We start from the raw sequence: 27,124 nt of genomic DNA on the forward strand, positions 1-27,124 counted from the left end.
CAAACTATGCATATCATACAGAAGTTAAATATGCAGATTCATATTAAATTTTTTTTCTTCTTTTTTAAATTTTTTTTTCCAAATTACCAGACATACATATTAAGTGGATCTATTTTCACTGGTATAACACATACCTTCGAATAGCCACAGTGAGAGCTTCTGGTGAACTGGCACAGGGACAAATGACCTCCTGCCTTAGACCTTTACTTTGGAAGACATTGAGAAATGCATCACAGGAAGAAATGGACCCTGGGGTAAAGAAAAAAAATATAATCAGACAGAAAAATAATTTTATTTCTGAAGTGATATTATTCAAACTGCAAATTTACTGTTTAATATATAGGCTTTTCAGGAAAAATCATTTAAAAAGGATCCTTGTCCACTGGGAAATACATCATAGCTGCTACAACTATATATATATGTATGTACGTATGTATGTATAAGCAGTTGTGTATATGTGTACAGGGAATAAAGACTAATTTTTAAACATGAAATCTTTTCATTATGCTTACATAGAAAAGCCATTACTGCTAGATTTACTGTATCAATTCCATTGCAGTGTTCTTTTTTAGGATGAGGGAGGTTAAGGATTTAACTGAGAAATTCCAAACAAACTACTACAAACAAGCAGAACACCTCTATGCTGGAATCTTAATATAGATATTATATATCTTCTATAATACAGGAAATATATAATATAATATACATTATATTTTCTATATATTAATATTAATATAATATATTAATGTGTACTACATAATATAGTATATATATTATATATCTTGTATAGTACAGAGAAACAGCTTATGCTGTTAATTGCCATGAAGTGATTCAGATGTGTTTCTCTAGAGTAGCTTAAGTATTCCCCTAAAATTCTCAGTTACTTCTGCAGCTGAGGACTGTCATTCAGAGGAAATGTCCTGATCCTTTCTATAGCTTAAGGTCTCCATTGCTTCAACTTTTATAGGTTCATTCTTTATACATGACTGTGATGTTAAACAAAACTAGATTTACTGCAACTTACATTACAGGGAATATCAAGTTTGTTTCAGGATGAGCTAAAGAAAAATATACTTTGCAAAAAATCCCAGATTGATTACTGTTTGCACAAATGTCACACAGTTTGTAGTAGACAAAATGCATATTTTGCAAATATTTTAGCTAAGACGGGTGAATTTGAAGCTTTAAGAGCAAGAGAGAAACCCCTTCCTGTCCTGTGCTGAGCTTACATGGGTTTGCACCGTCAGCCACTATCAGCATCCGCAGCGAGGAGAGGTTGATGTCCCTCTGGTCTCGATGTGCCACCAACGCCCAGTGCATGTCTCTGGACTTCACACAGGCAACTTTTGCTGCAACAGCAATGACAAAATTACTAACACACCATAGAAAAGCTAGACAGCTGTGTTATCAATTTGCACTTTTGATTTTGACTATCAAGCAAATTTTTTATATTCTTGTTCCTTACCTTTGTATTGACAGACTTTTTGTATCCATGACAGAGGATTGACTTTCATTAAGGAGTATGGAATACTTATGACATGCATCATGTTCATGACACTCTGAAATCAAAAACATACAAGGGTTTGATACAAAAATTGTGGTAACTACAAAAATTGTGTTATGGGCAGGGACATCTATGCAAAACACTCCGTTCTGGCATTCATCTTTTCCTATCAAGCTACCTACATGAAGATGAAACAGACACCCATTTTCCAATGCTTTAATTAAAGATTAAGGATTTATACTAATCAGATAGTAATTTTTATGCAGTACTGAAAAAGAACATTTTCTTTCTGTTCATACTCAAAGAGGTTCACTCTAAACAGAAAAAAATCTAAAATAAAACATTGGGTGAAGAATGTCTACATGTTAATATGTAGATAATATTATCCCTAAGCCTGATAAACTGCAATATATATGAACACTGTACTAAAAAGGACAAAAGCAGTAAGACACCTGTCTATGGAAATCCATCTCTGGCAAGACTAAAAGCTACCAATGGTAGTGGAGCACAAATTATTTAAAAGACAGGAGACATAGAAATTGAAATCCTAGACTAAGCAGAAATCAATTTATTTTAACAGAAAACAAATGAAGGAGGTTTTAGTCCCTCTCTAGGTGAGCTAATTCCAGTATTTTCAACAAGGCCATGAAAAGTTCCAGGAAGTTTAGAAAAAGCAGCTGAGTGAAACCAATGACAAACCCAAAGCTGAGCTCTCAGTCTGAGCTCATCAATTGCATCAGAGATTTCTCAGTGTTAAACAAACACCCCGTAAAGGAGCTGCTGCTTTACTTTTTGTTAGCATTTAGAAATATCTCCTCAGGGCAACATGATTCCCCTCATAGCAGCTCAGGTTAAATACAGTATTTGTTTTGGAAAACCTAGGTTTAAGAAAGGTTAAGTGTCCCAGTGGATTAGTCATCTAAACACTTGGAGAACTGCAAAAGATATAACTATCTTTTATCCTTTCAGTCTGGCACAAGCATAGGTACAGGAAAACAGTACTGAAAAAAAAATGAAGTTAAGAACAAGATTAATAGCAAAGGAAGACACAGAAAAGCTCTATTACACATTTGGTTTCAACCAGTGATAAAGATGTTCTTTTTAACATTAGATACTTATGGGTGTTAAGCATCATCATTTCTACTTCAGAAATGTTATTACTGCACTTTGATAGTGAAAACAGTGTAACACTTCATGGGAAAAATATATCAGATCACTGGGAATCCTGGGGATCCCCAAAATCATGGGACCCCCAAACAATGACCCTTCAAGACTTGACATCTGTTCTTAAAATGATCAGTGAATAGTAAACAATTTGTCAGTCACTGACTGCAACAGCACCTTAAGAAGCAATCCTTAAAAATATGTCAATTGTCTCCCATGACAATTGAGGAAGACATTCCAACATCAAGTAGAAAAATTAATGCAATTTAAAGTATTGGGAATATTTAATGTTAGCAAAAACATCTGTTGGAGGGAGTTTTGACAGGGAAGCTAGTCAGGGGCAATAGAACTATGCCAGTGGATCATATCCCTACAGAGGAAAATGCTAATTTGATTTGTTTCTGCTATAAAGTTTGATCTCAAAATCACATATTGGTGAGATAACATGATAAGAATGGGATCACAATATTTGACATGATACATAAAAATACACTGACATCTTTCCCATGCTCATTACGGGTAAATGCACTAGGAGAAGATCATGGGTTTAAATGACATTTATTTTGCTTTCAAAGCAGAAAAAATTGTATTAGAAGGAACTGTAGGACATCCCAGTTTGTGACAGCACTAAGCATATTAAGTTAGCTTATTTTCAAATACTCAGAGAGAATAAAAAAACACTTACTGTAAGAATTCCATGCCATAAACCAACATCCTTCTTGAAATCTAGTACATTCACAATTGTTTCAGCTGTCCAACAAAAACAAAGCAGAATTTATTTTTTAGAACATGGCATTGACCCAAGGCAAACCCACTCAAAGGAAGGAAGCTTCAGTATAACATGACTGATGACCTCAAAGGTTAACTTTCAAAGTAAATCTCCACTGCAGGATTTATATTAGTTAAGACATTATTTGTACCTCTCCTATAGATATTTTAAACATGAACATATTTCCTGAAACAAATGAAAAAAAAAAATCATGTTTTTAAATCTAGAAGCCTTTGGCACTGGACTGTGTAAAACACAATATAGGAGATGGATGAGAAATAAATGACAATCCCTAGTTGATTTTAAAGATGATGTACACTGATGATGTACACATGTTTTAAGGATGATGGGCACACTCCATACCTTCTGTGTATCCACATGCCTGGGTCAGAGCTTGGCAGTGTGTCAGCAGTGCAATCCTTGTCACAGTTACCCCAAGCACACTTCCATCTTTACATGTTTTGTACTAAAAAAGAAATCAGCAGGGAAAGTCAGTGTGAAAGAATTGCCATATTTCCATTATTTAATAGCTATGTTTAAAGTGTTTCCTCTGCAGATAAATGATGGACACATCTAATGACTCTATTTTAAGAAGGCAGCAATACTGGGAAGTTTGGAGGCATTTCTTTGTTAAAAGGCAATTTTTTAGGCTTTCTCTTTTTACTGGAGATTCCCAGGTTTGGTATCTGAAATCCATGTGTTGTTTGAAAACAGGCATTACGCAAACATAACTCTAACAATTCTGATCGTGTCAGTGACTAATGGACTGGCTAGATTTAGCAGAGAATAACCTAGTTCAGTCTGTTCAGTGTTTACATGTTTGATTTTATAGGCCAACCACTAAAACCCAGCTTCTCCCTTCTGCATCTTATAAGGCATGTGATAAGAGCTGACTGCAGAATCCTTGCTGGGTGCTGTGATAATAATCTATGTGTCTGAAAGACACAAGCACTTTGATCAGAAGAATGTGATACTCATGAAAAAGCAGCAGAAAAGAGGTGAGAGGCCATTGGTGATTATTGAAATTATTTTTGTAACTTTATATGTCTGAGAACTATCAGGAGCAGACAATAAATTAAACATTTATCTTTCTCCATTATGAAGATAATCAGCAAGATTGAGAGTGAAGACATCTCTGCTTCTCTAGCCCAGTGTTCTGACTGCACAAAGACAGGAAACACCTTTGGTCCATTCACTTGCTCTTAGACCCTTTGAAGAATAATTTAAATTCAATATTAACACCACTGAATTCAAAGCATTTGAGTCTATGCAGAAGGGGGAGAAAGTGATGGGAAAAAAAGGAGGAAAATTAAATTCAACAGCATTGCTAACTTTCCCTTCCTGATGCTGTTCTGTTGTTGGGAGTGTGACTCATAAAGCAGTAAGTAACAGGCAAGCATTTGAACAAGAAATTCTTTCTTTTTCAAAGGGTCTGAAGGTTGTGACATGAGAACTGAAGCTTCACTGTGAACCTTGTCATCTATCCATCCCAAGGCTAGCGAGCAAGCCCACACTGAACAGAACCAAGATTGCACAAGGCAAATATAATATAACACTGCTGCAGCCACATAAAAATGTTAATGTTAGAAACACCCAGAATACAATTTAACATTCCATTGACTTTTCTGAAATCAGTATTGGTCGAATTTATTAAACAACATTACTTATTAACAACCTAAAGCAGGATGTTCTTTGCTTCTGTGACTACTGAATGAATAATGATGTTTACCTAATTCAGGGTGCCATATGTAATGATCTGAGGAGAAGATGCATCTTCATTAACTCACCTCAATGTAAGCTGTGTCATTGTTGGCATCCTTGATGTGTGGGAACCAGTCACGAGGTGGCTTGGAGAGGTGTTTAGACTCAGTGACAAACCACAGCAGCTTTGGCCAGCCTGAGGTACAAACAAAAGCCAGATTTCATTGAGTTTCTGCTGGATAAGACAAGACAAAAGCTTTCCCTGCCAGAGTTTTATTCTTGAAAATCTGGGTCACCATTACCTAAACATTGCTTCATTTGAACCTCAGTGTAGTATGGGAAAGAAAATTTTGCAGATCTGCTTCCTTAACACAGCTACTGAGGTGTTTTTAGGCAGTCCCTGTGGGAATGGCTGGGCAGTTCAAGCTGTTATTGACCCCAGCAGTTTCATGAACACTCCCCTGTCAGAAGTTACTGCCCCTACACTTGACTGAAGGAGTGAATTGTATCAACACTTCTCATCTACTACAGTCCTAAATCTGTTGGTTGAATTTTTGTGGCCACAGATGGTCTCAGCAGCTGGCTGAGCCAGCAGAGAACTGCATTGGGAGCACTGGTGCTGCTCTCCATCCATGAGGCTGGCACAGCCACCACTGCCACAGTGACACACCAGGACAGCAGTGTCCCAGCAGCCCAGCTGCTCCTGTGACAAGGGTTTCACCCCAGGCCTGACCCTCACCCACAGCCACGAAACAAGTGCAGTTTGTTGTAGTAAATGACCAGTGAGAGCCATGATAAACTAGGGCTAGGTTACCTTTAAACTGTGGTATCTCCCCTGTGGGGCTTTTAGGCAGTCCTTTATGGCATGCATCGCTGGTCAAGGCCACAGTAACTCCACAGCTTCCAAGCAAAAAGCCAATTTGTTGACTTCCTGCATCCTAAGAGATGACAAAATACACAGAATTGATTAGAAGTGATTACAGGCTGAAAGCACTTTTGTTCTTGGGCACATTATCTTGAGAGGAAAACAGTCTCTTCCCTTTAAATTGATTTCCTTTTAGGTGACTATCAAAATTCATCTGTACATTGACAAAGGAATTCAAAAGCTAGGTATCCTCTTTTCTGTAGCAGCATAAATCATAAAGACAGTGGAAGCCATCAGATGGCATCTGCTCTTGCATCTCTTCAGAAATGACAAGTGGCTGGGAGGAATGCCTGATCTGACAGAGGATTGTTCCACCCAGAGGGATCCCTGGAGAAATTGCCAGACAGGTCCCTCATAAAGCTCACCAAAGGCAAATCCAAAGTCCTACACCTGTGGAGGAACAAACTACTGTGCCAGAATGGTCTGGAGAGCAGCTTTTTGTGAAGAACCTGGGGGTCCTGGTGAGTGAACCAGCAATGTGTCCTGGCACAAGGAAGGCAAATGGCATCCTGAGCTGTGTGAGGCAAAGCTTTGCCAGCAGGCTGAGGGAGGGCATCCTCCCCTCAGCACCAGGGAGGCACATCTCCAGTGCTGGCACCAGTCCTGGGCTGCCAGGCAGAAGACACAGTGATACTGGAGAGAGTCAGCAAAGGGCCACTGTGATAATTCAGGGACTGGAGCATCTCTGCTATGAGTGAATAGTGAGAGCTGGGACTTCTCAGCCTTGAGAAGAGAATGCTTAGGGAGGGATCTAATCATTGTGTGCAAACACCTGAAGGGAGAGTGTGCAGGAGATGGAGCCAGGTTCTTCTCTTACTTTGCCCAGCGACGGGACCAGAGGCAATGGACACAAACCAAAACAGAGGAGGCTCTCTCTCACAACCAGGAAACACCTTTTTACTGGGAGGGTGACTGGCACAAAGCACCCATAGAGGTTGTAGAGTTTCCATACTTGGAGATATCCAAAAGCTACCATGGATACAGTCCTGGGCACGCTGTTTGAGCAGGGAAGCTGGACTAGGTCACCTCCACACATTTCTGCCAACCATTCTGCGATTTTGTGACAATTCCAGGAAATCATATGGACTATAGATGCTTCCACCTGGAGAAAGCTTTCAGCCATTAAGATGTTATGATGGGTGTACAGTGGTGAGGGTTTCCCTATTTATGCTGATCTAACCTGATTTGTCAATAACCATTTCATTGAGTAGTTACAGGCACATTTCAGGAGCCCTACATACAGTCAAGTGCCCATTAGAGTAAGCTCATTACATTTTACTTTCATCAAGGGGATAGAAGCAGTGAGATTAAGAAGTCATGTAATGATTTCCCAGTCTAGGCCATAGATGTTCTTTAGGAAATGCTGTGCTTCTACAGCATTACATCTGCTTTATGTAGAGTGTTTGTCATTACTTTTATGAACTTTACCTCTCTCCAATAAGCTCTTCAACACAGAAAAGCCCTACATGTAAATGCACATAGGAATATTGACCCTTTATTCACAGAATTATTCTACTGAAAACCTCCTAAAGAGACTCAAAAGATCAAATTAAAATATCTTTCAAATCAACCATAGAGCACACTCAACAATGGAAACAACCAGAAACATGGAACAGTTGCCTTAATCTATTGATTTATTCAAAGCAAAATTGTACAATGGAAAGAAAGCCCCAGAGCCTAAGTGACTAATTCTTAATGCAATTTTTATGTAGTCAAATAAAACCATCTAAAATGGAGAAGCAATGAGAACAAAGAAAAAGCAAAAGCTTATTTTTCCATACATCTCAAAATATGTATATGGCAGCAATTATCAGAACTTTGATAGCTGAGCAAGCAGTGTGAGACAATTAACTGATCTGTCAAAGTCAATCCTATATAACTCCTCCTATCCAGAACTATTGTATTTGCTTTTGCTTACTATAGCCAGAATGTTTAAAAAAACAGGAAAAAATGAAATGGCATTTTTTCAGCAAGGCTTTTTAAACTTAAGCTTGTGTATCATCTTTGTCCATATAAAACCAGACAATGAGAGTATTCTTTGAACAACAGAGAATAATACTGGTGTCTCTATGAAGAACATTTTGGGGAGCTTGTTGTTGGCCCCACCACACCTGCACCCGTGGGGCTTCCAGGAATTAATGGGCTTGTCCAGCATTAATTACTGTCCTCACTGACTCTCATGTCAGGTGCTCCACGTCTCTGTTGTCAGACCTATGGGCCAAGCACTTAGCAAGATCTAATCCTGGTTCCACATGAGGATGAGACCTGTTTCCACTCTTGGAGTCTGCTCAGAGGAAGGAAATGTGGGTGCCTGAACAGTGCAGGAGGGGTGGCTCTCCTGAGGCTCCCTCAGAAGGAATGGCAGGAAGAGGAAGGCTGGAGTGTTCCATGGAGAACACCACTCCTTGCTCAAGACAGCTTTTGAGACCTGCTACTCTATCATCTATAAAGGGAGGTCATGAGTTCCTTAAAATATCAGATTCATACTACCATTGCTCAAAATTTCCCATTAAATTTAATCTAATAAATGCTTACTAATATACGTATGAGTTTCTAACTACCGATTTTAAAAGGCATATAAATTTTATAATTGAATGCAGCAATGGCATTGATCTCAATTTTAAATTACAATGTTGTAACTGTATATCCTATAAAAGACTGCCACAAACTGTTTCACTTTTATATCAAGAAAATGCCAATTCTCAAGCAATGAAATCCCATTTAATGCAGAACTTTGTAAACAGAAATTAACCTAACAAATCCCATTAAAAAATCTAACACAATGAAACCAGTAGAGAGTGTGGATCCTCATGCATCAGCATACCATGGCCCTGGGGGATGCATCAGCTAAGAAATCACCTGTCAAACTCTTCTCCCAGCAAAAGAACACAACAGAAAAAAGAAACTTGTATAAACAGTGTAGAGTTTTTTAGATAACACAAGAAAGAATGCCTATGCTTTCTCTTGGTGCCATATAAACTGTCTTAGAGGATGTTCACATCAATATTAATCATCCATTTGTAGCAGTTCACAGACATACACAGATTTCTTAATACAATCTCTGCACATGTATCAGTTTGTAATAGCACACTTCTTTACATCAGGACAGCCCACCTCAAACAGCACTAAAATCTTCACCCTATTTTTTTCTGAACATATATATTTTTAATTGTAAGGAAAACATGACTGAACAATCAAGTGACATAACACTGCCACAGAAGATGGGAAGAATTTCACCAGGCATGGACAGTGTGTTTCACAGACTTTCAAATCCCACACCACGCTTTGGTGGCCACAATAAATCCTGCCTTGCAAGACAAAGGCAAATCAAGATGCTGAAGCAGAGGTGCTGTGAAAGACACTCTTCTCAAGGGCCACAGGAGCTCCAACTGAGGATTTTGCAATATGAACCCAATGAAGCTTTCTGGAAGTCTCCTGTGGTGTCCATCAATTCCACCTTCAGTCTCAGTCTCTCACACCTCATAACTAGTTATCCCCACCTTCTGCCTGCTGCTGGTGGTTCCATCCTGACCCAGAATCTAAAACTACTGCAGAGAACAGAGACATGAAGAAGGGGTTGACATCCCTTGCCCCATATTGGTTTTTCTGTGATAACTGGTGCCCCACAGTAGTTTCTGAACTACTCAAGTGGTGCTGGGCTACTGGACTGACAGCCAGGAGGTGGAAGATCTGAAACCTTTTCACATCCCACAGACACACCACAATGTTCCTTACACACTCAACCATGTAAAGAAAACATGCTCCTCATACCTCAGCATGACAGGCCCAGAACACAGTGAGGAGCTTGGGTAAAACTCATGTTTGAAAAATGAAGTTTGAGCTAAAAGTGCAATTCTTTGCCTGAGGCTATGAAAGCTTACCTATGGGCCACAAAAAGGGCTACTGACTTTAAGGGCAATGATTATTACAGATTTGACAGACAAACTATTGGCCTGCCTTTTGAGTAATGTGAAATGAATGGTTGCAATGGTGAAAACTACTTTATAAATTGCAAAGAGACACAACCAAATAATATTCTGCCAAAAACCCCAAATCCTCTTCCCCTCTAAGTAAAATCAATCTCCCACATGTGAGGGACACACTGGTTTGCTATTTTGGTTATCTGCTACTTGGCAACCCCCCACTTGCCATAAACAATTTATTTTGCTGAATGTTGTGGGGGTAGGAAAAACCTCAGGGAGGAGACTAGGTGAAACAACTGAATGCAGTCCCAGCTGCAGACAGAGATGCTCATTGTCAAATCCTCTACAATTCACCGTCTGAAGTAACACCTAATGCAGATGGAAGGCAAAACACAGAGCTGAGGCATTATACCATGAAGTTTGAGACCAATGGATGACTTTGGAACTATCACTTTACATTTCTTGAAGGCACAGCACTTGCTGGGGTATGAAAATTGAGGTGTGCATAGCTTCAGACTATGTCTGCACACACCTAGAGAGATCAATCTTTCAGATGAAGCAAGCCAGAAATCCTCTCTACTGTAGGCAGCCATTCAAAGTTCTCCAAAGACTTTTATTAAAGATTCCCTAAAGGTTTTCACCAGTACTTGGAGGCAAACTGTCTTCTTCCTGCTGCAAAGTGATAATTCATTGTCAGGATAAAAAAATCCCACGTGTGGTAGCATTTCAGCATGCTGTTAATGTCATTTCTCTAATGCTTTGTGAGAGTATCTGTGTGAAGGAAAACAGTTATGATCCTGTCTCCATGAGTGAGAGTGCATGTCCTTATCTAATAAGGAAGGAAGAGACAGTCTGTGCAAAGGTTGGCCTGATAAAGGTTACTTCTGTTCACTTGCAAATCCCAGACTGCTTTCAAAATGAGAATTATGTGGTGGAGCATCATAGACTGAACTAATCTTGTTTTCTGTTACAATGCTTATTTGAGCTCCAGTGCCCTTCGCTAACAAAAATTTGCTGGTAAAGAACAAACAGGGCAATGATCAGATGTAAAGGCCAAGCATCACCAGTTCTGAGCAAAAAAAGGCATCAAGGAAACCTTATTTTTTTTAAAAACATAAAGACCTTAGTGAAAATTAAACACAGTGCAGATACAATCTTCATACCCAGCTTTAAGATGAAGAAATTAACTGTCTCCTTGGACAACAGCTTTGGTATCTGCCTGCAGTTTGCATGTGAAATCTGCAACCATGAGCAGCTTAACATCCAAAAATCTTAATAAAAGCGAGGCAATGGTTATTTTTGGCAGTGGACGCTGCATGAAATACGATATTCTCTCCAGGAAATTACCATTTCCTAAACTTGAAAATATAATAAGGAAACACAGACTTCAAAGGATCTAAGATTCACTGTGGCAAACTGAGCAAGGACTTAGTGCTCCACTGCTGAAGTGTATGAAGAGGGATGGACAGGCACAGGGCTTGCAGGGCCCAGCAGTTTGCACAGGGGGCTCAGGGATCTTACATTCCTTGGAGGGACTGGAAGATTATACCACTGAAAAGAGTATAAGAAACGTTTTGTACATATTTTCAATCCAGAGGAGAAAGAGATGCATTGTCAGAAGATGTTCAAAAGCATGTAGAGGTCCAGTGTTTCTGGCACACTACAGCCCTACAATGAGTAAAGCTGAGAGAAAGCAAAGCTCATTTTATCTCGAGCCCTGAAACACTAGGAAAGATGTCAAGGTGTATTTCCTTTGGACTAGAATTTTTCTTTCAAAGAAAGATATGACTGGGACAATTTCACTGTCTTGGAAGAGATATACCTCCCTGGCTACTGTAAACTTTAATAACTTCTCAGGATTTAATAAAAAGAGCTTCTCAAAACCAGTTTTTACCCTGTATGAAGCATCCTTTAAAAAAACCTCAAGTGTCCTGGAGTGGGTCTCTCCAGGTTTCCTATGACAATACACAATTCTTCCAATCACACTGTGAAAGCCAGCATCTGGAAAAGTACAGAAATGCCTGCTGGAAGCACACATAGCACTAAATCTAATAGGCTAGGAAATAGCATTTTGAGTGAGAAATTAATTTTTACATGCTTTCATGTCACACACACCCTGCTACAAATTGTGCCTATGATAAGGAGGCCATGAAGATCTGTGAGGGATAGATTTTTTCCTATGTTCACAGCATGTGACTGAGCATAACTGTGAATGTGCTTGGAGGACAAAAATGTTATTTTCAGATTAAAACTGATTAGCTCCCCTGACTGTATCAGAGCAGAATAATAATATTTTTCATGGCGCCGATCAAATGGAAAAAACCATTGACCTAAAAATATAAAGAAAAAGAAATCAAAACCTTATTTTAAAATTTTTTCATGAGTGACATAGTAAATCACTGTTTCAACTAGAACTCAACATGCTGAAACTCCCATCTCATCTACTTTGACAGCACATTTTACAATATAGTTTGCAACTCACATCATATCACACATGCAATGAAAGGGTTTGTGACACTCCAGCTTCAGACAAGATTAACATAAGTGGCAGTTCTGAAGGAAGAGATACTGTACAGGACACATTGTTTGCTAATGTTTGGGTAACATAAGCAAATTTTGAGAGAGGGATACCATTCTGAGAGAAGAGTGCCTAGAAATGAAGGGATGAGGATTAGCTCTAACAATTTTGGGGAGTGTTGATGATAAAGGCATTGAAATGGTACTAAATTCAGAAAAAGGAGGAGAAATAAAAATTCTGCTTGTTCTATTGTTACAATGACTGCAGAACCCCTGACTGCTGCTTTTGAAATGAAGAGTTGGTTTAGGATTTTGGTTTTTAATTTAAGATCGGATGTCCCAAATCTACAGAGCCAAAACCATGCTGCAGGAATTCCAATTTCCAATTTTTCTTTGCCAAACACTAGGAAGCTTTCTGGAATAACACTGGAGAATGCTGCATGGCTGCTGGATGTTCAGACAATCCATCCCAAATGCCAGGTCACACATCCCCTGACGTGCTGGGGGTATTCTAGGTACTCTGTCAACATAAAGGTGGGATACAGAAGGAAAGAGCAAGGCAAGATGGACCTTCACCTAGTAGTGAACTGAAAAAAAATCCTGACAAAATCTTGAAAAAATAAGTTATACTAAAAACCAAAATAGAATACACACAAAATCTATATGCTGGTAAAGCAAAAGCTGCTACTTCCATGTGGGTGCAGATGTCTGCAGAGTAATCTGTAAGGCAAAAGTCTACCTGGCTGCAAAAATTACTGCTCAGTTTTAAATTGCCAGGGACAAAATCCTGCACAGAGCTGTGAAAAACTCTTCTTTATGAAAATGTAGAACAGTATTAAAGCTGCTAGTACAAACTTTAAATATTAAAAATGGCTGCTAATATAACTACCTGAAATAGCTCATCCTGTATCAGCTCATTATTCTGTAAGCCGATAGTATAATATAAAATATAATTGCTGGTCTATTTGCTAGTTCACATCTCTGTCTTCCAGAAAGCAGCCCAAAAGATGTCCACTGCCAGAATGTACTGAAGCATGCAGAACAGAGAACAAATAATGGGAAAGGGTTATAAACTAACAGTCCAGGCCATTGTGTGATGACAGGAATGACATCTTCCCACGGATGCCAGAAGCAATCCACTGCCATTTGACCAGGCAGAGGTATTCCTTCTGGGACTGCTCAGAACACGATTTTCATCTCATTGTTTCCACTCCAGTTGCCTTTCCATATAAACAAATGCAAAGATATTTGAAATAGTATATGCTGTGAGATTGCATAGCTTTATTTATAGAGTATAGATCATGTTGCTTTTGTAACTGACATCTCTGTTATTGTGTTATTAATTTGATATTTAAACATCATGGCAAAAGATAAACAGTCTGTTTATATATATTATATATATTCCTTTATATAAATATATATATATATATATTTATATAAAGGAATATCTGTAGATATTCCTTTATATAAATATATATATACACATGTGTAAGTGTATATTTATATATCCATATATAGATACATATTTAAAAAAAACAAAAAACAAGAGGTGCAGCCAAATTAGGGTAAGTTATTCATTTGACACAGAGTATTTACTTGGACAGCTGGATTTTATAGTTTACTGGGTGGATGTGGTATCAGATTCCAAAATAAATCAAATTTACACCTATCTGTGTGCTTTAAAATGCCATTAGACCTCAGAGAATAGTATCAGAGAGACATATTAGATTTTTTAACCCTCGAAACTATGTTGTTTCTTTATTCTTTCATGGAACAAATGTGGATTTACCCATTTGAGCACTCTGTAAGATCTTAAAATGTACATATGCTGCTGGTCTTATTTTGTTGATGCATATAAAATCTCTGTTTTTTTTATCAAAATAATGCACCATGTTATGCAACAGCCTCAGACTAAATGCACTGCCCTCAGATGTGAGGGCACAATGAGAGCCCAATGCAAACATTTCTACTAAAATCACCATCCTCATTCTACTGCCACATCCACCTCTCAATGCTCCCAAGTGCATCATTTTACACATGAAGCAGCATAACCCTACTCCCCAAAGCAGGCATGGTGGTTGGGGTCCCATCCTCTCCCCTTGCATGGCATTTCCAGCTCTCCTGCATCTTTCCTCCAGTCTCAGACAGTTTAAGCTGGGGACATCCTGTCTCCTCTTTCCCTTGGTCCTTCCTTCTGCTCTGTGGCTCTCCAGTCTGCTCTGCTGGATCTCTTGCTGGCTGATCCACTCCCTCCCTCCATCTCTCTCTCCTCCTTCACCAGTTTATCAGCTGCCCCCTCCTCCTGATCCCAGCCCTTCTCTCCCTGCCACCTTCTGGTTTCACCAGGGCAGGAGCCCTCCACAGATGATGGCTGGGACATGTGTGACTGTCATGCAGAAATGTTGAGGTCAACTCAGCTTCCCAGAGGTGAGAGAGGCTCAAGCAGGTTCATTTAGGAAGGAATCTCCAGATATTTTGTTAATTGGCTGTGTGAGATGTCCAAACTGCGAAGGCTTTGTGAGGGCTTACAATCTTGTTTTCATGGCTTCCATTTGAAAGGGATGGTTCCTGTCCATGAAACAAAGATTTGAGCTTCTTCTCCAGAGTACTCAAACACTGGAACATGTCAAAGAAAAGCCCTTGACAATTGAAATATTGAAAATGTGACCAATGCAATACATTTGCTCAGCCCTTTGCTTGGCATCTCGTGGCTTCAGTCAACACTTCCCAAAAGAATTCACTTTAAAAAGAAAACTTGTAAGGATTAGAGAACACTCTATCTGCAGACAAGCCCAGACCAAATAATTAAAGTAAGGAATTATTAGTGCTAGCTAATACAAGAGTGATTATAGAAGGGGTATGTGGGAACAGCCAGACATGGCAAATTAAGGGGATATGACCAAAACAACCCTTGTAATTAATAAATACATTTTGCTGTTCTTACAGCCTTCAAGGCATACATCCTCAGATTCTGCAGAACCTATCCAAGTGACCCAGCTGTGGTTCACCTCCACCCCTCACTGCCCCCAGACACCCCTTCCAGCTGGAACTGCTCTAGCTGTCTCCTAACACTTCTCTGGGATACGTGGTTGTGTCTTTGAACCAACACTGGATGTGAAATGCTTTTTGATTAGCAGTGGCCAGTTCTCTCTATGAATGTATGTTCTGTGGCAAGAACTCCGGAACTGAATTTGTTCAAGTGCCACCCTTGGCAGAGGTGACCATGGTGACAGAAGCTTTGGGACACATATGCACATATAGACACAGGAGAAGGCATTTCCATGACAGCTTTGAAGTAGCACACACAGCACCAGTGGCATTATAGCATAGCTTGGGTTGCAGGGACAGGTGGAAAATCAGCAGTTGTTGCCAATGATTCTTTGTCAGTGGCCAACACCAGAAGGCTTTAAAAGGCAACAAAGGTAATCTATCTATGACTGGCAGAGCTGTTCTCTTGAAAAATTTTCCTCTCATTTTCCATGCAGACCTGCATTTGTTGAAACTGCAAGCACATTTTCAGATTTTCTATCACAAAACAGAAGGAACTATATATAATTCACCACACAGCACTATCTTGGTATCCTCAGATTCAGAGCTAGCTAACCACAAAAATGTACTCAAAAGCTATGTTCAGTTGTGATTTATTCTGATGTAAGTGCTAAAATGGAGTATAGAGAAGAAATTCAGTTCCTCACCTTTCTTGTAAGTGGCACTTCAATAGGGACGGGGACAACTTCCGCAAGCAGGCAGCCATAAAATGCCACCATGAAAGCAGCAGGATCATTGTTAGGAAACACCAGGGTTACCTGAAAGAGAGAGAAGTATGTTAAAAATGTTTTATGCTAGGTGTCACATCATAATAATTGGCGTTTCCATGCCTCCTTTTGGATGCAGATGATACTGGAGCACTTCTAAGACAGCTATTCAAATGCCTAATAACAGATGAATGAGGAATCAGAAGGAATTTATTCTGATAAATATTCTTTTTATGAATATTTTCACTTAGGATGTAGTTAAATATTTTCATGCTGCATTGTTTTCTACATTGACAACACCTTTCATCTGGTTCTGAATTAACTGATTGCTTTACCAGTGTTAAATAACTTAAATTGGAAATTAGAAGATTCTAATGTAATAATTTGCTTGAAGTTACTGAAACTGAAGAGTACCTGCGACCAAATAAAATTATCCAGACTTAGGAAGTCATTATGCCAATCATTAACACACTGTTTTGTTTCACTACACTTTGCCTCATAAAAGAGTTTCATTTTGGGACTGTCCTGTTTTCCTGTTTTCCCAGTGTAAAGCACTGGAACTGTACACAGTGCTTTGTGTGCTGTGTACACACAAAACTGGTATCTACAAGCAAACCTCACATCCAGAGCTGGCCATATCACATGCCAGCCTAGGTGTGGATTTGTTGAACTTAACAGCTTCAGGGCTAGGGCTGGGGAATTATTTAGATAAAAGAATGCCAAAACCAATCACAGATCACCAGAATGCTCAGTAGCTGCTGAGCTGTGCAGCTTAACTCCTGCAGGCCCTGCCTGAGGCAGGACAATGCCTGAGATCCTCCTCAGGCAAAGGGAAAGAGAAGGGAGGGGTCAGAGCCTTGCTGAGGATCCAGGCACTTCAGAGAGCCCAGAGCTCTCCTTGCAAGGGCAGGGAACAGTTCTGCTCCCACTGGTGGATGGTCTTAGTGGCTGGATCCTCTCTGTGGTTTTATTTCAGTTCAGTCAGATGGGCATTCTCAGCTCACGTCCTAAACAGCTGTAACACAGCTGGGAACTCCTGCACTCAACTGCAGAGGCATGCAAAGGCACAGCAAATTATTCCAAACATCCTTCCTCTGGGCTCCCACACAGAAAAAGGGTGTATTATCACAGCACCTTGCCATTTGTTGAAACTACTTAGCAGCTCTTGAGTTTTGACTGCTTCAACATTCACTGAAGTTTTGTTGAAGTAAAATCATGATGTTTCCATGTATGCTCCAAGGTTCAGCTACTAGAGATTGTAAGTGTTCCCAGAATTTTCACATAGCTTAAAGGTAGACACCTTCAACACATCAACTTGATTTCTTCAAACTAGAAGAAACCTAACCAGCCTTGTCCAAGTGGGTCCAAAATATCTCTGGTTTTTAGGCTGAAGACTTAAACCTCATAATTCTTCATTGCTACTTTATCTGCATACTTGCACATTGAACAATCCAAGTGCTGGAGATGGAGTGCAAAGCTCACTATATGGAAATGGAAATACAGAGATTTTGACAGGTGCATGGTGGGGGATGGTAGAGATTGCTGAGCCCAGCAAACATCTGAAAGATCCCAAAATATACTTTGAGGGTTCTTAGGTTTTGCATTGGTCTTTGCTTACATAAAGCCATTGAAGGTTTGACTGAGAATCTTTGAAAAGGAGCTGACAGAAGTGAAAAAATTCTCACTGAAGTCCAGTGGGAATGAGGCATTAACTTCCTCTCCAAAAAACATTAATCACTAACAGACTTGTACCAAATAAATAAATAATGTGTGTAAAAGCAAAAAGGGCTGAAGGAACAAAATCATACAGTGTATATTAGCAGATGAGAATCTGGTTAGCCAGTAGGTATTTCAGAGAGCAAGATTAATTTCCAGGCAGCTGTCTGGGGTGATGCAAGGTTAAATTTCTGAAGTTACTATAGAAGGCAAATGCACTTTGCCACGTATAATACCAGAAACAAGGAAGGAGATGCAGGCATTTACTTTTTGGCTCAGATAAAGAACCTAAAAGGTGATGTAATGGTAGCCATGAAAACCAGATTGTATTGACAGAAGTTGTTTTTAAAGGGAAAATATAAACTATTTTGTACATATCAAAATAAGGAAACAAATACGTTCTCATTTGGAAAAGACCAGAAATACATGCTTGTATTTCATTTAGTATTTAAAACTGCATTTAAATGTTGTCACACAACACACATTATGTAGAATAAAGTCACCTTCAAAGAGGTCAGAAAGCTTTTTTGTTATTACAACAGGGGTGTAACAGCCAGAATCACAGCCTAGAGCATCAGAAGTGCTGTAACACCTCATCTTCAATGTGAAGTTGCCTCAAATGATCACGTTCCTGTTACACAGGGATGCCAGGCAAGATGTTTTTACAACACAAAGCATATGCTTTCAGCACTCAGCTACAAACATTTGTTTCACTCTAATCTAGGCTGACTTATTTTAGATGAGCTGCAATTTGTTCCTTACAGTCCTGTGCTAGCTAAACTTCCAGTTTTCAGCCTGAGCTATCCACAAATCCTTTCTTAACATTAGGAGATGCCAGTGACTGCTGCAGAAAATGACTATGAAGATGGGCAGGCAGTGCACAGTAAACAAGGAGAGATGCACATTGCCCATAGGTGAACTTTATTCTTTTGGAGATTTCTGGGTGGACTGTTTTGATGTGCACACTTGAATAACTTGCTGCTTCTGCTGTTGCTTAGAGACACACTTGTAAGTCAAGTAAAAGAGAGTCTTCAGATCCTGGCTGAATGCCATTGTAGGAAGCAATTTAGATTAAGGATCTAGAGATCTTTTAGTTAATTTATTTATGATTTATTTCAAAAAGAAACACAGGAAGGACTGTCACTTTTGGTTTTTTTCCTCTTTTTTTCCTTCTGGGAAGCATTAATGCATGCTTTCATTTTTGAAGCCCTAAGACATGTGTAATGCAAGCAGACATGTTTCTCACATGTGGCACAAGAGGATCAACAGTTTGAGAATTGCTATCAGACACTGGAGGGGGAAACTTAATCCCACACCCACAACTCTAAGTGCTAAGGCAGGACTAAAATTTGCATTTCTGACAAATTTGTTCTGGAATATCCATTCCATGGCTTAGATCCAAACTGGAATGGGACCTGTGGAATTTTCTATACACACTCTGGCAGAGAAAATGAGCAGCAGGCTAAGCCAGCCTTGGCAGTCAAAGGGGTAGGTTTGTAAGTACGTTGTTAGCAAAACCATAGGACGTTCTTGTCTTCATTTAACATCTTCAAGTGCTACCCCTGCAACTCTTGCTCTCTGTGGGCTTTATGCATCTACGTAGATTCAGCCTCTAGCAGTAGCTGCATCAGTCAGAACCAGGAATGGAAATATTCTCTCTGTTATCAGTCAGCGTCATTTATTTATTCAACTGGCTGCCAAAATGTGCTGACTTTGCTTGTCTTTGTCCTCCACAATGCTTCTCTTGTTTCTACCATCTCGACAACTACAAAGTCATTAGTAAGTCAGTTTTTTATCCACATGACACCTCCAGGCTCCATAAGCAAGCTTTTGCTAAACACTGTTGTTCAATGTCCAAAAATCACTTTCTGTGGGAATGTTTATTGTTGATATTGCCACAACTTCAAGTTCAGGGGGTACCAGCTCAGGTTACTTAATATGCAGTTCAAAACATCTGTCTGAATGATCAGATTTATGGAGGAAACACAGCAGATTTCAGCACCCTGTCCCACACCCCATTATTTCACTTCACTAATTTCCTCTCAGCACCCCAAATACCTCATTCTCTCTTTGCCAATATTGGATTACAAATAATCATTGAGATACTCACCCTGTCTCCAGGTCGTACCATTGGTTCTTGTTTTGTGCCTAATTTATGTAGTATATTGTAAGCAACCTTCATACTTCTGGTCCAAAGTTTGCCTATTAACACAAAATTTTCGAAATTAATATAAAAATTCTTATGTTTTACAAGATTATTAAAGAGAAAGAATACCTGAGAAGGTGAAAACACAGAGTAGGAGCATTTATATTAATTTTCCAACTAAATATGACACCACTACTGGGACTACTGGAAATACTTAAATACTTATCAAAAGTTTTCTTTGAACTTCTTTTTTCAAGACAGCATCACTTTAAAAACAAAAAGAAAAGTGAAAATAGCTTTCTTTATGGCAGAAGTGTTTTAATTTGGAGAAAACTGGATCTTGACTCTGAAATGAACTGTTAGAAGGGGCTGGTACCTCATCAAGTCCAGACATCACCCTACCACCTCAGCTGTAGCACAGCACATTTCAGCACAGACTCACCTCAAGGGTGATGTTCTGTTTTGAGCAGGACAATTCTCTCACCAAGGAAAAAGGAAAGGAGTCCCAAGAAGCAGAGGCAAAGAAAAGAAAACCCAACAAACAGAAAACACCCCACAGTCAAAGGGGCACACTGAAGCAGCAGGGACTCTCTGAACCCTAGCACATCCATATGGCTGTTTTACTTTTCATCCTGGGCCTTCTTCCATTTAACTTGTTTTTTCCTTCTCACCTGCTCCCATACCCTCCCTTCTCTCATTCATTTCACTTGCCCCAGTTACCCCACCTCACTGTCTCTCTCCTCCCTTTCTTCACCTTTCCAGCACCATTCTTATCTAATCCTTATCAAGTCCCCACCCCAATATTAAATAAAGAAAAATTCTGTCCCCAAGACCTCTTTGCCCTCAGGCCTTTCATTAGTCCTTCAAGTGATTGGCATCTTTGCTTTCCCAGGTGCCCTTTGTTTAGAGACCTTGTTACTTCCATGTGAACAGCACCAACTTTAACAGCCCGTGTGCTTGGCTGGCCCCAGGTACTGCCTTTAAGCACTATTCAATCTGACAGTAACAAATCTTTAATTCATGCCCACCAATAACTGAAACCATAATAGGTTCTGACAACGGATTGCCAATGGAGTTCAGCAGTTCAGGCCCCAAAAATGCACTATTGCTATTTATAACTAAGCCAAGAAGTTGCTATAATAAGAACCTCCACATCCTGGTTATAAAATGCAATACTACTGAATCATTTTTAAGTGCAAATCCGATGTAAATATAAAGTAAGATGAGAAGGCCAGATTTTCTTTTTTTCCCACTTATGGAAAATTGGAAGGGTCACTGCTGCTTGTTATGGAGAAAGTACTAAATGCAATTATTTCTTATGAAAACAGTAATATAGTATCATCAAACTATGCTTTGCAAAGTTTTTAATTTATTAAAATTACTCCAGTATTTGCACATTGAACTGTCTTACTGCTTAGAAAGGAACACAATTCTGTTTCACTGAAAACTCAGCACAGATACAGGAGTATGTCTGCAGGATTAACTCTCACACAACTACCTGCATTTGATGGAAAGAAAGGCTTTGAAATCCTCCCTGCTGCTACAGTTAACACTTGAACTTGACAAGTGAGTAGGATAAAAAAAGGATGCTTTAAGAAAGCATTAAAGCTTCAGTGGCAACAAACTTAAAAGAGCAATTAGTAATGATACAGAGTATTGGAGAATGGAAATCAAACACCTCGAAAAAGTTCTGAACTGCAAAAGAGAACCATCTTTACACAAAACACTTTTAAACTTGAAATGAACATTGAAGGAGCTGCTGTGAAAAGTTATGTCTGAGCTCTAAAAATTAAATCTGTTACCAGTCTTAAATTTACATTTGTGATGTATTCACACTAATTTTTCATCTATCAAATGTACCATCAAATATTTTCTTTAAAAATCTAAGGGCTATTCATATTATAGTATTTAGATTCATTCTTTCAGAGGTGTCCAGGTATTCTATACAATCATCTCCACCTAAGAGTCCTGGATAAATGCCAAAAGTAAGTTCTCTCAAAGTCCAAAAATTTAAAGGAGTAGTTTCTAGTAGAGTTTTAAATAAGTTTAAGCACATTTTGTCATATGCTCTTTTATTGCAAAAATTTCATTTCATCTTCTAAGACACAGATAATATAAGATTGCCTTCCTAATTCCTCACCTTTCTGTTTGAATACATTTTGAACTGCACAAAAATGGCCACAATATGTTCTAGTGGCCAGAAAATACTTGAATTTTCTGTCACCACAGCCCTTTCCTTCTCTATTTACTGGTGTGATACCAACCTGTGTTAAGTATCTGAGGCACACATGCCTCTGAGTATGAAATTGTGGAAAGCTGGAGTGAAGCAGCTTGCTTGCATTCAGCTGGGAAGGGGCTGGAACACAAAGCTCTTACAAGCTCTATAATGTCACTCCAACCCTTGCAGGCTCTGCCTGCCCTCAGCTGCTGCCAACTCTGCTCCAGTGTGGGCTGCCAGGGGCAGGCAGGGACCCCCGGGCACCCTGGTGAGCAAACAGAGCAAAGGCCAGGCAGATCTTTAACTGAATTTTTGAACAGGAACTCTAGTTTCTCTAGCAGGGTATATAGCTGTGTTCCAAAAACTAAATTAAAAAAGGGCCACAAAAGGAGCAGTAACCCAGAGGCTGGAGCTAGGAATGCATGGATGATCAAGGCAGATCAGTGGCTTCTGGCTGGGGCACACACTTCTGACCAGACGTGGACGGAACCGTGGCTCTCTTTGGTCACCTTGGCTGTTTGCCCTCCCGGCCTGACACCGAGAGAAACACAAAGGACTCTGCAGGATAACAGCTCTGAGAAACGGAGGATGTTATAAAGAAGGAAATCTTTGAAGTGTTTCCTTCCTTGGTTCTGCCTAGACTGCAATTCAGAGCAACTCTTCCTTTCCAAACTTGAGAGATTAGACACTGCTGGGAAAAAAGCCGATTGCTAAAACCTCTCGCACAAATCCCGATGCTGTGACCTTGCTGTGACCTGCATGCAGTGCCACATCTGTGCTGTGGGAGGCCTGGTGAGGAGGCCAGCTGTGCTCCAGCCAAGGCTGTCACCCTGAGATGGAGCTTAGGGCCCATCCTGTGCAGGATAAATCGCTTCGTTCCACGGGCTGCAGAGGAAATCTGCTTGGGCCACCAGGGATACGTCCCATTGTCCTCAGCCCAAGTTCAGAGAAGCACCAGCCCTCCTCGGATAAACACACTGCCATTAATCTTCTCAGCTGGCTTGAAGGCACAGGGGAGGATGTAGGAAAGTCAAGCAACAGCTTCATTTGGTGGCGAGCAGAGCAGCCCATGTCCCAGCTCAGTGCCAGAGCTCCTCTTTCCCAGCCATGCCTCAGCCCTTTCTGCACAGAGCACAGGTGCTGGAGCCTGGAGCTGCCCTGCTGCTTCCCTGCCATAAACACCACACCCTGTGAGCCCTCTTGCTCCTGGCATTCTTGTCCCCATTCCCACTGCAGCAGGGTCCTTCCAAACGACATTCCTACCCACCACATCAGCGCAGGATTTGTGCCATTCAGGCTCTGATCTCACTAGAAAAAAATGCTACTTTCTTGCATTTAAAGAATGAAGGATTGTTATGTTATCTTCAGAAGTGTTCAGTGGTGTTTAAGGCACAAGGGTTCCCTCTGGAAGGGGCCCAGGCTCTGCAGACCCAGTGGTGGGACACATATCACACACATATTGTGGGTAATATAGGGCACTAGATGTTCAGGAACATGAATTACCCCCTCAGTTTTCAAGTCACAAAACCATTTCCAATACAAAGCAGACTGGTAAAGTTCCCCAAACAAATTCTGGAAAACAAAACCCCAACAACAGGCAGTTGATGCACACCTTGTTACTACAACAATTTATTACCTTGTTCCTACCTCCCACTGAGCTGCTAATTGTGGTGCTGCCTTCCAAAATCTTGTATAACTCCACAAGATGGTAAGAAACAGAGCTTTTCTGTCCACCTATGATTGCCTAACTTATAATTGCTTATTTACTGAAATAAATCTTCCTCTAAAGATTTTCACTTAGCCACTTCTGTCACTTTGCCAGAGTGCTGCTGCCAGACTGCCATGCCCTAGCAGCATGCTTCTGCAGGGAGCCCTTTCAGGCTCTTCACACACTTGCAAACTGAGCAGAGAGTTCCCACTGTCCAGTGAGTAACAGCAAGCACCACCCTGCCTCTGAATCTGAGCCATATCCTGCAGACATCAATGTGCAGAAATGCTGGGAAGGACAGGATGGAGAACAGCATCTTGCCTTCTGGCAGCTGTGACAAACACTGTTAGCACCCATGTGGAGCTAGGAGCTTTTCTCCTGCCACTGGGGTTTTGATTTAGTTGAGCAGTATAAACTACATCAGCAATGATATGTTTTGTAATCAGTCATCTTTTTTTTAAAGTCTACTCAGATGGCAATAAAATTTAGCAAGTGAAGGTAGTTAATACCCAATCCCATCTGGTTAAGCAACACAGTATGAAGATAAAGGAAACCAAAAGGTGTTAAAAAACACACAAAAAGGGATCTGTTAACAAAAATTAGGTATTTTCCACATGACACTGAGGAATCCCCTTCCTCTTCCTTTCCAAATCTGTAAAAGGACTAAATATTTGTGTTGAATGTAAAGAAGGTTTTAACAGAAAAGCTGTATCAGGAAGAAAACTCAGAAAACAAACCACAATGAATTTCCTGATCATTTTCAGGACAGTTTTCAGAACCACACAGCACTAACTCAACAAAGCCAAACCAGTGGTTGCTTACCAATCTCCATGCACAGCAACTGCGAGACTGCCAAAGTTTAACTGCAAATAATTTTGTCAAATATTCATTTTCTCAATACCACAGTACAACATTCCTTGTATTAAATAGAAACAAGAGCATTTATTAAATCTAGTGTAAATGGCAAACTTCCTAAAGCTATGCAGGTAAAGGGGCTTTTTTTTGCCTTGCAATAGTTGCAGCTTTACTACTCTGGTAATGCTTTCTTCATGAACTCTTTAGATCCAGCCTAAAAAGAAAATGAAGTTGTTGACTTTTGGGATAAAAAAATCCAAAGAAAAAGAACAAAAATATTCTGTTGCAGAGAATTAAGGACTCCAGACACTCAGAATAGAGGCATCCTTGCTATTACAGTGCTTGATATTGAAGTCTGAATCATATAATTCAGCAATTTTCAGGTTTTTTATTAAAGAAATAAAGATTTAAAGTATTGAACAATCATAAGATTAATATCTGTCTGGGGATTCAAACCATGACTGTTCATACTTCTGTGAGTCCTGAGTTATTTCAGAGATAAGGACAGTTTGGTCAGAAGCATCTTGAATCTGTCTCTCTCCTGCTGATAACTGTGAAAATCCTGGTCTAGGACATTCTCACAGAAAGGTCAGGAAAGGGTGCACATGGCACACCAGGTGCAGAATGGCTTGGGGTTGGCTGGTTTTGGTCTGTTTTGGCCTGTTTTAAGGCATGCCAGGATATCTCCAGTGTCAGCAACATCACCTCTGCTGAGGCAGGATCTCTTTGGCTCCAAAATGTTTACAGTTGCTTTAAAGTTATTTTTAAAATCAGCGATTCATTTGCAAACAAATGCCATTTGCCAAGCATTTCCTTCTCCACAGAATCCAAGTGGAAGAAACTGTCCTCTGCCCAGAGAGTCACATCTGCTCTTTTTTCTGAGCCTTGATGTCCCTGGTGGGCCTCTGATCTGGGAAACACTAAATCAGAGCTACTGAAAATGGTTTAAAAAATCTGATTACAAATAGTGTTAGATAAAGGAAATTAGATTCTTTGAATCAGACAAATTTAACTGGTACTCATTCTGTTGTTTTTAACAATGGTTACAAAAAGAAAGCTCAAAACTTGTTTATTGATTAATTACTTTCAACACTTCACTTTTTTGCCAGCTGTTCTGGTTCTCCTTAGAATAATCATTTTAAGTAAGAAAAGTAGCTATGGTATCATAAGAACTACATAGGATTTAAATGTCTTTTATTCACATTTCTCCTCTAAGAAATCACTAAGCAGTTCATTATTAATACCAAAACCAGATGCCTCACTACTCTTATTAACTTCGAACCAGAAATTGTCTTCCTTTTCCTCAAAGTACACATTACTTTTCTAGTCAGAGTTCAGGCTCCCATAAAACCTGATAAAGACATATTTCCTTCCCATATCTCAGACATTTCAATTTATGCATATTCAGTGATTTGATTTATAAAGGGATTGCGAATAACTTAACTAAGATGTTCTCCACTTAAACAAGTTCCCAGAGGAACAAAATATTTGAGAAATAAGTGATATTCATAGTGTTTCATTCACTAGAAAGAATTTAAGAATTTTGAGTACATTAAATAAAGATTACAACTGGGGCACTGAGAAGAGCTTCAAGAACTGAGGCAAACGCTTCAAACACTTGCTTGAAAAAAAGGATCAAATCTGCAAGTGCAGTTATACATTTATTCTATCTAAAGTAATCTGAGACACGTGGAAAAAAAACAGTCCTGACATGCTATGAAGACAAGAAGCTCAAAAAACATGCAGAAAAAGACACAGGAAACAACAAGGCATTACAAATTTGATGAACTCCTGCAGAGAAATGGGAGGGCAGCAATGATTTTAAGCAACAGCTGGAAGTGCAACTTCTTTAAACTGGTTCCCCTCCTGGCCCAAAGTCCTTCACAACCTGGAGCACCCCCCAGTCAAAGCCACATGAACACATCAGCACCCTCAGGGGAGAAATCCATTCCAGTGCAGCACACAAGGTGGACCCTGCAACACTGACCCACCTCTGTCTGCCATGGCAGATCACTGCCTCTGTCCTGAGCCCGCAGAGGTGTCTCTGGAAGGGATAGCAAAGGGAAGTTGTGAGGAAGCCTTTGGAGAAGCAGAATTTTGTGGGTTCTCAGAGTTCCTTTTTAGCACTCAAGGCCACCAAGGGCAAATAAGAAAGCATCCTGGATAGATGCAAGAAGACAGCACTATGTTTTTCAGGGTCAGAAGAGAGGCTGATGTAAGAAT

At 39.8% G+C, this 27,124-nt stretch overlaps 1 protein-coding gene across 7 annotated transcripts in view; it reads right to left on the reverse strand.

Moving 5' to 3' along the window:
* Positions 1–27,124, reverse strand: part of DIP2C (disco interacting protein 2 homolog C) — a 307,254-nt gene that overhangs the window by 74,579 nt on the left and 205,551 nt on the right. For all 7 annotated transcript variants that reach the window (XM_064388801.1, XM_064388720.1, XM_064388405.1 and 4 more), the window contains 9 exons: positions 20,085–20,176; positions 16,199–16,309; positions 5,953–6,076; positions 5,225–5,334; positions 3,801–3,903; positions 3,354–3,418; positions 1,466–1,559; positions 1,230–1,349; positions 135–249 (listed from right to left, as the gene is read on the reverse strand). In XM_064388801.1, the coding sequence (XP_064244871.1) occupies positions 135–249; positions 1,230–1,349; positions 1,466–1,559; positions 3,354–3,418; positions 3,801–3,903; positions 5,225–5,334; positions 5,953–6,076; positions 16,199–16,309; positions 20,085–20,176 (934 nt within the window). The remainder of the gene's footprint in view (positions 1–134; positions 250–1,229; positions 1,350–1,465; positions 1,560–3,353; positions 3,419–3,800; positions 3,904–5,224; positions 5,335–5,952; positions 6,077–16,198; positions 16,310–20,084; positions 20,177–27,124) is intronic.

The sequence above is a fragment of the Passer domesticus genome, chromosome 1, assembly GCF_036417665.1.
Source record: "Passer domesticus isolate bPasDom1 chromosome 1, bPasDom1.hap1, whole genome shotgun sequence".
NCBI lineage: Eukaryota > Metazoa > Chordata > Aves > Passeriformes > Passeridae > Passer > Passer domesticus.